Consider the following 15,935-nt stretch of genomic DNA (forward strand, 5'->3'; position numbering starts at 1 on the left):
CTCGTGCCGCGATGCTGTCGAACGCATTCGTTGGAGACATTGAGTGCAAAATCTTCACGGAATTTTTCACTCAGTCCTTTAACAGTAAAATTTTAGGATTTTCTTCGACTGAACGTTCCATGAATTGACAGTGCTCATCAGTTATTTTAGCTCTACGTTTACCTCCTCGCTGCTTTTCCGGTTGTTCTTGGTTGTTAACCCATCGATACGCGGTTCTTTTTGACACCTGTAGTACGTTTGCATGATTACGCCAGTCACCATTGGCATTATACAAAGCGCAAATCTGTGTCCTCAGATTTGCAGCAGCATTTTTCTTTAAATAAGGCATCTCGTGTGAATATAATAGTTGAAATCTCGCAATAAATTACCATAAACTTGACAATAACCGATAAGTTAACAACTGTTTGACACCGATTTATACATTTATTTTTCATGCCATCTTGATATTGTTTGGTGCCAATATGATATGGACTAATGTCATTTTGATTTTGTTTAATGCCAATTTGCTTTTGATTAGTGCTAAATTTGTTGATTAATGCCAATATGATATTGTTTATTGCCAATTTGATATTGACTAATGCCATTTTAATTTTGATTATTGTCAATTTGATTTTGACTAATGCCAATTTGAAATTGACATTGCCAATTTGATTTTGACTAATGTCATTTTGATTCTGATTAGTGCCAATTTGAGCTTGAAAAGGTATAGTTCTAGATCTTGTGTTACTTGTAGTGATAGTGCTAGTGCAAAACAGCAAAAAAGTTTTAATTCAATGAAAATAACAAGCAACATAATGATAGCTAGTGCTAACTAGCGCTACTTTGCATTGTCACTAGCACTAACACTAAACCTAGAACTAAAAACATTCGGGATTAGCCGCACGTCTCTCAAGACGGCTAAACCCGAATGTTTGTAGATCTAGGTCTTGTGTTACTTCTAATGATAGTGCTAGTGCATTACTAGAATTAACACTAGATCGAGAACTAGAAACATTCAGGTTTAGCCGCACGTCTCTCAAGACGGCTAAACCCGAATGTTCGTAGTTCTTAGTCTTGTGTTAGTTCTAGTGATAGTGCTAATGTAAAACTAGAACTAACACTTGTCCTAGAACTAGAAACATTCGGGTTTAGCCGCACGTCTCTCAAGACGGCTAAACTCAAATGATTCTAGTTGTAGGTTTTGTGTTTGTTCTAGTGATAGTGCAAGTGCATTACTAGAACTAACACTAAACCGAGAACTAAAAATATTCGGGTTTAGCCGCACGTCTCTCAAGACGGCTAAACCCGAATGATTCTAATTCTAAGACCTAGAATGTGTTAGTTCTAGTGATAGTGCTAGTGTAAAACTAGAACAAACACTAGACTGAGAACTAGAAACATTCGGATTTAGCCCCACGTCTCTCAAGACGACTAAACTCGAATATTTGTAGTTCTAGGTCTTGTGTTAGTTCTAGTGATAGTGGTAGTGCAAAACTAGAACTAACACTAGACCTAGAACTAGAAAGTTTTGGGTTTAGCTGTGCGTCTTTAGTATAATGTTGTTCTGATTGGTTCTCTTCAATCAAACGACCTAAAATTAACTAATATCATTGGATTTCTACTTAAGCAAAAAATTATCACATAAATACCTTTCTGACATTCATGATATTAATTGTTACTTGGTTTCTTTGTAAAAACAGTTTCAGGAAAAAATCTAACACAACTTACCTAAATATGGCGATGTTGGAGTACTAACAGCAGTACTACAATGATTCAATCTAGTTTTATCCTCACCAAACTTACTTTCTATATCATTATAAACGTTTCTATTTCTTTGTAAATGGGGTGATCCAATTCCAGCTGTCCTACCTTCAGTTTTAGGTGGTGGAGCAGCTCCTTTCCGACTTCTGATAGTTTCCAAAGGTGGAACCGGGGGAAGCGGCGGTTTCTTCGGCGGCAAAAATAAATGCGGCGGCGCTTGAGAATTTATTTCACCTTTCGGAGGTAATTTCGGCGGGGAGTCTTCGCCGAAAGTTGTTTCGCTAAACGGAGCGTTACTGAAACTAATTTCTTTCGGAAGATGAGAAGTTAGCGAATGACTTCTTTGACGTTCTTGGGAGTTTATATTTTTTGGCGGCCGAGCAGGTGGAGTTTCGTTCGATGATCGTCTCGGTGGCGGTTGAATATCTTTATTTTCGATATTTTTTTCTTTCGTTTTTGAGCAACAAGAAAACGCGCCTTTTCTATCAACAGTTGCGTATTCGATAACATTTTCATTTGATGACGAAATACTGTTTCTTCGACGTGGTGGGGTGTCGTAATTACTTGATAAGGTTAAATTTTCGATACTGTTTTTTGATAATGGGGGTGGCGGGATGATGTAACTCATAATTTCTTCGGGGGTTAATTCAACAGCTGGGGTGACTTTTTGGGTTGGAGGTGGAACGGTTACGCTTGCTAAAAATTCTTCTAGATCGAGATTTTCATGCAATACCCCTAATTTATTGAGTTTTTCGACGGAATCCGCGAAAGAGCTGGGTGGGATGTTGATTGTTGTTGTATCTTGGATGTCGATTGAATCTAATTCATCTGGAGTCGCTGGGGGCGGTAAAAACGTTAAATCGATTATGTCAGGATCGAAAACGTACAAATCTGATATGTTATCTTCGATATCTTGTTCATCACTTGTCGTTTTTTCTTTTAATTGGAGTAAATATGTTTTTAAGTCTTGAGAATCACCAATTGGATTATCTGGGCTATGCAACCCGAAACTAATCCTCGAAATTTTTTTTGAATTATTATTAATCATTGGAAGATTTTTATGTTTTGGTGAATTATTTGGAGTGTAAAGCGAGTCGTTATCACTTTCTGACGCGTTTAATTCCGATCTTAACATCTCAATTGCTGCGTTTGTGAAGATTTTGTTATTTTCGGTGCACCCTTTTGTTAATAATAACAAAGAATCGCTATGTTTTAATGTACTCTCATCAAAAATGCTATCCGTATCGCTTTCGATATCAACACTACTTTCTTGCCATTCAGCTGAAAAATTTAATCGTTCCAATTGTTCTTGCTCAGTTAAATATTTTTCGGAGTTTTCAACTAATTGTTGCATTTCTTGCACCCTCTTAATAATCTCTTCGTTTTTGGCTTCGTGTAAAACCCCGCTTTCTAAAATTTCCATCGAAACGACGCTGTGTAAATCGTAACTATTTCCGCTTAAAGAACTTTTACAAGATTCTTTATTACCACAATGATTCCGATTGGAAATATTACTATTCATATTATTATCTAAACTCAATCCAATGTTACTTAAATGTTTATTACTACGTCCCATCGTGTTATAAAGCCCATTAGTTTTCTTATTAATCGTTTGATAATGCGGCGATGACGCAAAACACATCGTTCTCATTTGATTTTGATTGATGTAACTCCACTTTTCCGGTATAATTTTGTGCTGGGCCAAATACGGTGGGGCTAAATCTTCGATTGGTGGTGTTTGTTCTTTTTCAACGTTTAATTGCTCGCCGGTTAATAACCGATAATAACCTTTTAAAACTAAAACTAACTCGTTTGCGTCTCTTTCTTCTAAAGAGATTTGTATTGTTTGGTCGTTTTTTAATCGGATTAGAACCGAACGGAATACTTCATCCTCTGAACGAACTTCGCAACATTTCATATCTTCTATATTAGCTATTGGTGTGGGCTGTAATTAAAAAAAAATTATTATTTTCATATTTAAAAAAAATCGAGACATTATTTGCCCGGTTTTTTTGCAGCTTAGGGATGATGTTCTGACGAACAATTATGACATTTTTTGTTTACCTGAGACTTGGCAGTATTACAAGGATGTGAGGAATTAAGTGAAAAGAGTCATAACTCGAGAAAGAAAAGTGTACTTCAATTATAGTATGATATCATAATCAAATGCTTGGGTAGGATTGCGTAAATGTGGTATTCTAACTCATTCCACCAGTAGAATTCCTGAACATCTTGCTGATACTAATCAAAGTAATGATTACTTGGCGAATGTGAGCATTGAATTAAATTTGAATTGGTAAGAAGTCAGGATATAGAAAGGATTGTCAATTCCATAAAAAACAATGCTACTAGACTAGATGGACTGAAGTAGAGTATTATCGCCGGTTTTGAAGCCGAAGTGAAGTCACAGCGTGTTAAATTTGAAATTCGTGACGTCACGCGCTAAACTTATAAGTATAGGGAGCGGTGCCAACCTAAACTTGGGAGAAAAAAAAATCGGTTAGTATTGAACCTGGTGATTTTTTTAAAAAAGGATGTCAAAATGATTAACTGTTGTTGTCCTTACGTGATTCCTCACATAAAGGATATTGTCAATTGTTGCGTATTGAACTGCAAATTCCCTTCCATATGGAAAAAGGTAAGGATAATACCGCTTCTCAAAAATAAAAATTCGAATACTTTTGCAGATTTAAGACCGATTAGCATTTTACCGGTGTTGGAAAATGTTATGTGTGAACAATTAAAGGAATATATTTATAAAAACGAATTGTTGCCTGAGGTGCAATCTGGTTGCATGGCTGAACATCGTAGATGATATCCTGAGGGCATCTGATGGCCGTAAAGTAACCGCGCTGTGTTTACTTGATTGCTCTAAAGCTTCTGAGTCAATAGAATTAATGATCGACTACTTATCAAACAGAGTACAGCAGGTTAAAATCGGATATCCACAGGAATCTATACTATCTCCCTTCTTATATAGCATAGTTATTTTGTTCTAGTTCTAGTCTAATAGTTTTTAGTAATAATTGGGTTCAATCTTGTTATGGATCTAGTCTTTATCGCCCATTACCAAGGTTTTATATATAAAAAATATTTCCCCATCGCTTTTATATTATGAGTTATGATTGAGTTAATTTTCGAAAATCAACAATTTTGACGTTTAATCGATTTAGAGTTTATAAATAAAAAATGGTAATAATTGGGTTCAATCTTGTAATGGATCTAGTCTTTATGGCCCATTACTAACGTTTTATGTATAAAAAGTTTTTCTCCATCGCTTTTAGTTTTTGAGTTATGATTGAGTTAATTTTCGAAAATCAACAATTTTGATGTTTAATCGATTTAGAGCTTATAAATAAAAAATGGTAATAATTGGGTTCAATCTTGTTATGGATCTAGTCTTTATCGCCCATTACTAAGGTTTTATGCATAAAAAGTATTTCCCCATAGCTTTTAGTTTATGAGTTGTGATTGAGTTAATTTTCGAAAATCAACAATTTTGATGTTTAATCGATTTAGAGCTTATAAATAAAAAATGGTAATAATTGGGTTCAATCTTGTTATGGATGTAGTCTTTATGGCCCATTACTAAGGTTTTATGTATAAAATGTTTTTCTCCGTCGCTTTTAGTTTTTGAGTTATGATTGAATTAATTTTCGAAAATCAACAATTTTGATGTTTAATCGATTTAGAGCTTATAACTAAAAAATAGTAATAATTGGGTTCAAGCTTGTTATGGGTCTAGTCTTTATGGCCCATTACTAAGGTTTTATGCATAAAAAGTATTTCCCCATCGCTTTTAGTTTATGAGTTATGATTGAGTTAATTTTCGAAAATCAACAATATTGATGTTTAATCGATTTAGAGCTTATAAATAAAAAATGGTAATAATTGGGTTCAATCTTGTTATGGATGTAGTCTTTATGGCCCATTACTAAGGTTTTATGTATAAAATGTTTTTCTCCGTCGCTTTTAGTTTTTGAGTTATGATTGAGTTAATTTTCGAAAATCAACAATTTTGATGTTTAATCGATTTAGAGCTTATAAATAAAAAATGGTAATAATTGGGTTCAATCTTGTTATGGATCTAGTCTTTATGGCCCATTACTAAGGTTTTATGTATAAAAACTATTTCCCCATCGCTTTTATTTTATGAGTTATGATTGAGTTAATTTTCGAAAATCAACAATGTTGATGTTTAGTCGATTTAAAGCTATTAACTAAAGAACGGTTATAATTGGGTTCAATCTTTTTATAGATCTAGTCTTTATGGTCCATTACTAAGGTTTTATGTATAAAAAGTATTTCCCCATCGCTTTTATTTTATGAGTTATGATTGAGTTAATTTTCGAAAATCAACAATTTTGATGTTCAATCGATTTAGAGCTTATAAATAAAAAATGGTAATAATTGGGTTCAATCTTGTTATGGATCTAGTCTTTATGGTCCATTACTAAGGTTTTATGTATAAAAAGTTTTTCTCCATCGCTTTTATTTTATGAGTTATGATTGAGTTAATTTCCGAAAATCAACAATTTTCATGTTTAATCAATTTAGAGCTTATAAATAAAAAATGGTAATAATTGGGTTCAATCTTGTTATGGTTCTAGTCTTTATAGCCCATTACTAAGGTTTTATGTATAAAAAGTTTTTCCCCATCGCTTTTATTTTATGAGTTATGATTGAGTTAATTTTCGAAAATCAACAATTTTGATGTTTAATCGATTTAGAGCTTATAAATAAAAAATTGTAATAATTGGGTTCAATCTTTTTATGGATCTAGTCTTTATGGTCCATTCCAAGGTTTTATGTATAAAAAATATTTCCCCATCGTTTTTATTTTATGAGTTATGATTGAGTTAATTTTCGAAAATCAACAATTTTGATGCTTAATAGATTTAGAACTTATAAATAAAAAATGGTAATAATTGGGTTCAATCTTTTTATGGATCTAGTCTTTATCGCCCATTACTAAGGTTATATGCATAAAAAGTATTTCCCCATCGCTTTTATTTTATGAGTTATGATTGAGTTAATTTTCGAAAATCAACAATTTTGATGTTTAATCGATTTAGAGCTTATAAATAAAAAATGGTAATAATTGGGTTCAATCTTGTTATGGATCTAGTCTTTATCGCCCATTACTAAGGTTTTATGTATAAAAAGTATTTCCCCATCGCTTTTAGTTTTTGAGTTATGATTGAGTTAATTTTCGTAAATCAACAATTTTGATGTTTAATAGATTTAGAGCTTATAAATAAAAAATTGTAATAATTGGGTTCAATCTTTTTATGGATCTAGTCTTTATGGTCCATTACCAAGGTTTTATGTATAAAAAATATTTCCCCATTGCTTTTATTTTATGAGTTATGATTGAGTTAATTTTCGAAAATCAACAATTTTGATGTTTAATAGATTTAGAGCTTGTAAATAAAAAATGGTAATAATTGGGTTCAATCTTTTTATGGATCTAGTCTTTATCGCCCATTACTAAGGTTTTATGCATAAAAAGTATTTCCCCATCGCTTTTAGTTTTTGAGTTATGATTGAGTTAATTTTCGAAAATCAACAATTTTGATGTTTAATCGATTTAGAGCTTATAAATAAAAAATGGTAATAATTGGGTTCAATCTTGTTATGGATCTAGTCTTTATCGCCCATTACTAAGGTTTTATGTATAAAAACTATTTCCCCATCGCTTTTAGTTTTTGAGTTATAATTGAGTTAATTTTCGAAAATCAACAATTTTGATGTTTAATCGATTTAGAGCTTATAAATAAAAAATGGTAATAATTGGGTTCAATCTTTTTATGGACCTAGTCTTTATGGTCCATTATCAAGGTTTTATGTATAAAAAATATTTCCCCATCGCTTTTATTTTATGAGTTATGATTGAGTTAATTTTCGAAAATCAACAATTTTGATGTTTAATAGATTTAGAGCTTATAAATAAAAAATGGTAATAATTGGGTTCAATCTTGTTATGGATCTAGTCTTTATAGCCCATTACTAAGGTTTTATGTATAAAAAGTCTTTCTCCATCGCTTTTAGTTTTTGATTTATGATTGAGTTAATTTTCGAAAATCAACAATTTTGATGTTTAATAGATTTAGAGCTTATGAATAAAAAATTGTAATAATTGGGTTCAATCTTTTTATGGATCTAGTCTTTATGGTCCATTACCAAGGTTTTATGTATAAAAAATATTTCCCCATCGCTTTTATTTTATGAGTTATGATTGAGTTAATTTTCGAAAATCAACAATTTTGATGTTTAATCGATTTAGAGCTTATAAATAAAAAATGATAATAATTGGGTTCAATCTTGTTATGGATCTAGTCTTTATCGCCCATTACTAAGGTTTTATGTATAAAAAATATTTCCCCATCGCTTTTAGTTTTTGAGTTATGATTGAGTTAATTTTCGAAAATCAACAATTTTGATGTTTAATCGATTTAGAGCTTATAAATAAAAAATGGTAATAATTGGGTTCAATCTTTTTATGGATCTAGTCTTTATGGTCCATTACCAAGGTTTTATGTATAAATAATATTTCCCCATCGCTTTTATTTTATGAGTTATGATTGAGTTAATTTTCGAAAATCAACAATTTTGATGTTTAATCGATTTAGAGCTTATAAATAAAAAATGGTAATAATTGGGTTCAATCTTTCTATGGATCTAGTCTTTATGGTCCATTACCAAGGTTTTATGTATAAAAAATATTTTCCCATCGCTTTTATTTTATGAGTTATGATTGAGTTAATTTTCAAAAATCAACAATTTTGATGTTTAATCGATTTAGAGCTTATAAATAAAAAATGGTAATAATTGGGTTCAATCTTGTTATGGATCTAGTCTTTATCGCCCATTACTAAGGTTTTATGTATAAAAAGTATTTCCCCATCGCTTTTAGTTTTTGAGTTATGATTGAGTTAATTTTCGAAAATCAACAATTTTGATGTTTAATCCATTTAGAGCTTATAAATAAAAAATGGTAATAATTGGGTTCAATCTTTTTATGGATCTAGTCTTTATGGTCCATTACCAGGGTTTTATGTATAAAAAATATTTTCCCATCGGTTTTATTTTATGAGTTATGATTGAGTTAATTTTCAAAAATCAACAATTTTGATGTTTAATCGATTTAGAGCTTATAAATAAAAAATGGTAATAATTGGGTTCAATCTTTTTATGGATCTAGTCTTTATGGTCCATTACCAAGGTTTTATGTGTAAAAAATATTTTCCCATCGTTTTTATTTTATGAGTTATGATTGAGTTAATTTTCGAAAATCAACAATTTTGATGTTTAATCGATTTAGAGCTTATAAATAAAAAATGGTAATAATTGGGTTCAATCTTGTTATGGATCTAGTCTTTATCGCCCGTTACTAAGGTTTTATGCATAAAAAGTATTTCCCCATCGCTTTTAGTTTTTGAGTTATGATTGAGTTAATTTTCGAAAATCAACAATTTTGATGTTTAATCGATTTAGAGCTTATAAATAAAAAATGGTAATAATTGGGTTCAATCTTGTTATGGATCTAGTCTTTATCGCCCGTTACTAAGGTTTTATGCATAAAAAGTATTTCCCCATCGCTTTTAGTTTTTGAGTTATGATTGAGTTAATTTTCGAAAATCAACAATTTTGATGTTTAATAGATTTAGAGCTTATAAATAAAAAATGGTAATAATTGGGTTCAATCTTGTTATGGATCTAGTCTTTATCGCCCATTACTAAGGTTTTATGCATAAAAAGTATTTCCCCATCGCTTTTATTTTATGAGTTATGATTGAGTTAATTTTCGAAAATCAACAATTTTGATGTTTAATCGATTTAGAGCTTATAAATAAAAAATGGTAATAATTGGGTTCAATCTTTTTATGGATCTAGTCTTTATGGTGCATTACCAAGGTTTTATGTAAAAAAATATTTCCCCATCGCTTTTATGTTATGAGTTATGATTGAGTTGATTTTCGAAAATCAACAATTTTGATGTTCAATCGATTTAGAGCTTATAAATAAAAAATGGTAATAATTGGGTTCAATCTTTTTATGGATCTAGTCTTTATAGTCCATTACCAAGGTTCTATGTATAAAAAGTATTTCCCCATCGCTTTTAGTTTTTGAGTTATGATTGAGTTAATTTTCGAAAATCAACAATTTTGATGTATAATCGATTTAGAGCTTATGAATAAAAAATGGTAATAATTGGGTTCAATCTTGTTATGGATCTAGTCTTTATGGCCCATTACTAAGGTTTTATGTATAAAAACTATTTCCCCATCGCTTTTAGTTTTTGAGTTATAATTGAGTTAATTTTCGAAAATCAACAATTTTGATGTTTAATCGATTTAGAGCTTATAAATAAAAAATGGTAATAATTGGGTTCAATCTTTTTATGGATCTAGTCTTTATGGTCCATTACCAAGGTTTTATGTATAAAAAATATTTCCCCATCGCTTTTATTTTATGAGTTATGACTGAGTTAATTTTCGAAAATCAACAATTTTGATGTTTAATCGATTTAGAGCTTATAAATAAAAAATGGTAATAATTGGGTTCAATCTTGTTATGGATCTAGTCTTTATCGCCCATTACTAAGGTTTTATGCATAAAATGTATTTCCCCATCGCTTTTAGTTTTTGAGTTATGATTGAGTTAATTTTCGAAAATCAACAATTTTGATGTTTAATAGATTTAGAGCTTATAAATAAAAATGGTAATAATTGGGTTCAATCTTGTTATGGATCTAGTCTTTATGGCCCATTACTAAGGTTTTATGTATAAAAAGTTTTTCTCCATCGCTTTTAGTTTTTTAGTTATGATTGAGTTAATTTTCGAAAATCAACAATTTTGATGTTCAATCGATTTAGAGCTTATAAATAAAAAATGGTAATAATTGGGTTCAATCTTGTTATGGATCTAGTCTTTATCGCCCATTACTAAGGTTTTATGTATAAAAAGTTTTTCTCCATCGCTTTTATTTTATGAGTTATGATTGAGTTAACTTCCGAAAATCAACAATTTTCATGTTTAATCAATTTAGAGCTTATAAATAAAAAATGGTAATAATTGGGTTCAATCTTGTTATGGATCTAGTCTTTATAGTCTATTACTAAGGTTTTATGTATAAAAAGTTTTTCTCCATCGCTTTTAGTTTTTGAGTTATGATTGAGTTAATTTTCGAAAATCAACAATTTTGATGTTTAATCGATTTAGAGCTTATAAATAAAAAATGGTAATAATTGGGTTCAATTTTTTTATGGATCTACTCTTTATGGTCCATTACTAAGATTTTATGTATAAAGAGTATTTCTCCATCGCTTTTAGTTTTTGAGTTATGATTGAGTTAATTTTCGAAAATCAACAATTTTGACGTTTAATCAATCAAAATCAACTTTTTATATAAATGTCTTACCAAGATCGAGCGAAAGGTTTAAAGTAACCTTTCTTTTTTTTTGTTGTTTTTAGGCCCAGATATAGATAGTTCAGATTCATGATTTTTAATAGATTGTATTAATTTTGTTTATATAACACTTATTAAATTAGTTCATGTATTGTCACCTTCTTGAAATAATTTTTGTAATTATTATAATATTACCTTTGTTATGGGACTTATGTCTGTTAGGGTAATAAAGATTATTATTACTACTTACCACTGAATTTCTCGTTCCAGTAATTTGACTAATCCCAAATTTTGGACTGACTAAAATCACCCTTTCCATCGTATCAGCTTTAGGTCCGGCCGAAAAACATTTGGCCCCATAACTGGGAAGTTGACTAACAATATCCAAATAATGTAATTTCGCTTGTAACGGCGTTAAATGTTTCCCGGAACCCGCCATATTGGAATGTAACTTTAAAAAGTGTCCAACGACTTTTTTCACTTCTTTTCGTTTCATCTTTTCAAGTAACGAAGCCGGTACGAATCTCTCCAACCCGAATTCTCTTCTAAAAATAATCGATTAACAAAAAATTCTTTTTTTAATTATTATTAAAAATGTTACTCGACTATTTTAACGTTGAGTTTAGACGCTGCCATATTATTAGCTAATGCATGTTGATAAATATGCAACGCGGCTAAACGTAAAGCGGTATCATAGTGAAGTTCGGGCGCGAAACGTTCCTGGATGACATCATTACAACATTGCGTGAATAAATAATCGAGCGCCGCCAAGTCTTGTTGCGCTAAATCAGCAGCGGATGTTGGAACGAAAGCTATTCGGTATAAACATCGTAATTTGTGTGCTCCCGGTCTAGACGCTATCTAAAAAACAATTTAAATTATTTAAAACAATCATTTAATCAATCATAAATGAATTACCCTCGCTAAAGAATCACTTGGATCAAGTAAAGTTAATTTATTTCTTTTTAACGATTTAATATGTTCAACAACCAGACTAAAGTGTTCTGTGGCGGTTAAACATAATTTCGTTTGGAGGGAAGTTACAACATCATGTACAGTTGTCCAAGCGTCGTATTTGAACGATTTGGTTTGACCATTTTCGAGGAATACTTTTAAAACGTTCGCCATGGGCGGAACACAAAGGTCTCCCAATGAAAACGCGGATGGCTGAAATATAAATTAAATTAGAATTAAAGTGGTAATTGAAAAAAATTAATTTGAATGAAATAATTGGGAAGATTACCGGAAACAAAGGGGCCCCATTAACGCAAACGCTTTCCGCGAAACGAACTCGTGACGGTTTCGATTTTAAACGGGCTCGTTTGCTTGCTGAGAGTAAAGTAGATTTTCTAGCACCGTGTTGTTCAGGCGGTTGGCATACTACTAATTTTACCGTCGATGAACAAGCTCGAACTAGTTGGATAACATGTTCTCGAGGAGCCTTTTTTACATCTTCACCGTTTACCTCCCAAATTTGATCACCAGGAAGTAACTAGAATCATTAAAAAGAATTTGTTAAAAATAAATTTGTAAAATTTTAAAAGGGTTCTTAGAAGTTTTATGGAAAAGTTTTTTAAGGGGGAAATAAATGAGTAGAATTAAAGAACATTTCTGTGTAGTTGGTGTACTCGGGGCGATTCCATCCAATAAATATTTACTAAAGTAACTCAACCGAAACGAAAGACCTGTTTTCAGGATTAAACTGGAACGTAAAGTTGAATATAGTCAATGTTGAAGGGGTTTTCGTTCCCTAGGGACAATTTCGCGGCTCGTTTAACAATTCTTTGATATTTCTTTATGAAAATAAATATTATTTCGTTTTGATTCATTATTTCAAAACTACCTGTTAGATTATATACATTTAACACGGCTAAACCAGAATGTTTCTGGTTCTAGATCTAGCGTTAGTTCTACTTTTCGTTCAATAAAAATATACCACAATCTAACACTAAATAATAATTAAAACTAGAACTAACACTAGACCTAGAACTAGAAACATTCGGGTTTAGCCGCACGTTTCTCAAGACGGCTAAACCCGAATGATTCTAGTTCTAGGTCTTGTGTTAGTTCTAGTGATAGTACTAGTGTAAAACTAGAACTAGAAAGTATCGGGTTTAGCTGTGCGTCTTCAGACAATACATGTGATAAACCGAAATTGTGACCAAAAGTCAAATGCCTTTTTTACAAAGAATCAGAATAAGGAAGTGTGTTATAAATGTGGGATATAACCCAGGGAAATGGCCTGGGTTATAAACCAGGCCATTTCAGGAAAGATTGTCGTTAGGTTGGTGAAGGCAAAGGTTTATGGAAACGAGGTAGAATGCAGCAGCAATAGAACAACTGAGGATATTTCAGCCAACGAAGAGGTAATAATAGAGGTGGATAGCGTGGTCGAGATGAACAACATAGTTTAAGAGATAAGCATTGTCACGGCGGAAGAGGTTATGGAATGTACAGTTTTTATAAGCAAGTCCAAACTAGTGGTGGAACGAATATCTGGCTTTGGCCGGATATTAAAAACCTATTACTTAGTACACCACCATTCACAGGACTATAATAAGCATTTTATTGTTTTTTAATATTAACAATTTTCCCTTTAATACATTCTAATCTATATTATTAACATATTATTTTCACCCTCTACCCTCTTCCTCCATTTCCACACCCTCGGCTCCTCGGCCCAATCATCCCCTCATCCATCCCTTTGTCTCCTCACCCCCACAACCATTCTCATCCTTCGTTTCCCCTCTCCCCCCTCTCCTAAGATCTGCCCTCGGTCCAACTCCTCTTCCCTCAACTCACTGCACCCATTCAACATATGTTCCAACGTTTCCCATTCCTCCCTGCATAGCCTACAACACCTCTCCTCATCGGCCATCCAGTATCTGTCAGCTCTCTCCTCGTTTCCACAACGTAACCTAGCCACCAACTTCTTCCCTTCCTCATCTCCTTCCAATAACAAGTATCTAGGCAGCCCCTCCGTAATTATGTCCCTGTACCTTTCGTTATACCTTCCCTCTTTTATTTGTGTCCTTCTTTCCTGTCTCTGCACATCTCGGTCCCTATCTCTCAACTCCCTCCACATCTCCCTCCCCACCCTTCGTCTACTATTTATGTCAGTTACCGAGTAGCCCGCTCGTCTATAATAGTTGTCTCTGTCTCCTTTCCCATATCTGATCTTTCCCTCTCTAATTTCCCTCCAACACTCCCCCAAGATCCCGCAGTTTGGCCTCCCTTCTATTCTTTCTTCGTATTTCACTGCCCTCCTGCCCGCCTCCACTCTGACCTTATCCACCTTTACCTCTTCCCTCACTATATACCCCGGTGTTTCTCTCACCACCCCAAGCACCCATCTCCAATATGTAGCTTGCACGTCCTCCAGCATTGCCTGCTCTCTCCATCCCCATACCTCTGCCCCATACATCATCACACTGCTAACCAGACCTTCAAACATAATCTTCCTCGCTGCCACATTCCTTCCAAAGACTCCTTTCAAATGTCTCCAATGTCTTTATCATATCCTACATCTCCGCCGCTTCTCTCGCCATGACCACGATGTCATCCGCGTATGCTAACATATGCACCATTCACAGGAATTAGTATCTCTTTTAGGTGTTGCACACTGCAGATAATAATCAAGTTCATAGCTTGCAATTCGTCATCACATTCATTACTAACAGAACTGTCGCTGTTATCAGTTTCGATTATTAATTAAAGTATCTTCTTTTTAATGCAACAAGCCGTTTTGAAAAATCACTTTTAGTTCTTGAGAAATAAATTTTTGAAACAATCGATCTTTGTAATTTCCACCTATTAAACTTTAATAATTCATATAAAATTCATTTCTTGGAATATGAGTATGAAAATTTCCCAAAGTGTTAATAAAAGTGTCCTGTTTCCAATGAACCATCCTGTTTTGAAAAATAGCTTTTAGTTTTTGAGAAAACAATATTTGAAGTTTTCATAAAATTTTCGATGTTGCAAAATTCCCTAGAAAATTAATTTCTTGAAAGATCCTTGTGGAAATATCACCAATTATTAATTAAAGTATCCTCTTTTTAATGCAAAAAGGTGTTTTGAAAAATCACTTTTAGTTTTTGAGAAATATCTGTTTGAAATAATCGAAAATTTTTTCGAATTATGCAATTTCCACCGATTAAGACTTAAAAATTAGTATAAAATCCATTTCTTGGAATATGAGTATGAAAATTTTCCAAAGTGTTAACAAAAGTGTTCTCTTTCCACTGAACCAACCCTTTTTGAAAAATAACTTTTAGTTTTTTAGAAAACAATATTTGAAGTTTTGATAAAATTTTCGATGTTGCAATTTTCATCGAAAATTTTCAAAATTCGCTTTAAAATTAATTTCTTGAAGGATCCTTGTGGAAATATCACCAATTATTAATTAAAATATTCTCTTTTTAATGCAAAAAGCCATTTTGAAAAATCACTTTTAGTTCTAGAGAAATAAATTTTTGAAATGATCGACAATATTTTCGAATTTTGCAATTTTCGCCGATTACGTTTTAAAAATTCGTATATAATTCAGTTCTTGGAATATGAGCATGAAAATTTCCTAAGGTGTTAATAAAACTGTTTTCTTTCAATTGAACCAACTAGTTTTGAAAAATAACTTTTAGTTTTTGAGAAAACAATATTTTAAGTTTTGATCAAATTTTCGATGTTGCAATTTTCATCGATAACTTGCAAAATGCTCTATAAAATTAATTTCTTGAAGGATCTTTGTGGAAATATCACCAATTATTAATTAAAGTATTCTCTT

The 15,935-nt window shown here is 32.0% G+C and overlaps 1 protein-coding gene across 3 annotated transcripts in view; it reads right to left on the reverse strand.

Annotated features, from left to right (window-relative positions):
• Positions 1–15,935, reverse strand: part of LOC111422288 (FERM and PDZ domain-containing protein 4) — an 87,853-nt gene that overhangs the window by 7,758 nt on the left and 64,160 nt on the right. For 2 of the 3 annotated variants that reach the window (XM_071194831.1, XM_071194829.1), the window contains exons 5-9: positions 12,396–12,644; positions 12,071–12,319; positions 11,754–12,013; positions 11,403–11,697; positions 1,708–3,685 (exon numbers count right to left, since the gene is read on the reverse strand). In XM_071194831.1, the coding sequence (XP_071050932.1) occupies positions 1,708–3,685; positions 11,403–11,697; positions 11,754–12,013; positions 12,071–12,319; positions 12,396–12,644 (3,031 nt within the window). The remainder of the gene's footprint in view (positions 1–1,707; positions 3,686–11,402; positions 11,698–11,753; positions 12,014–12,070; positions 12,320–12,395; positions 12,645–15,935) is intronic. The other variant, XM_071194832.1, reaches the window with a different exon arrangement.

This window comes from Onthophagus taurus, chromosome 3, assembly GCF_036711975.1.
Source record: "Onthophagus taurus isolate NC chromosome 3, IU_Otau_3.0, whole genome shotgun sequence".
NCBI classification, from domain to species: domain Eukaryota; kingdom Metazoa; phylum Arthropoda; class Insecta; order Coleoptera; family Scarabaeidae; genus Onthophagus; species Onthophagus taurus.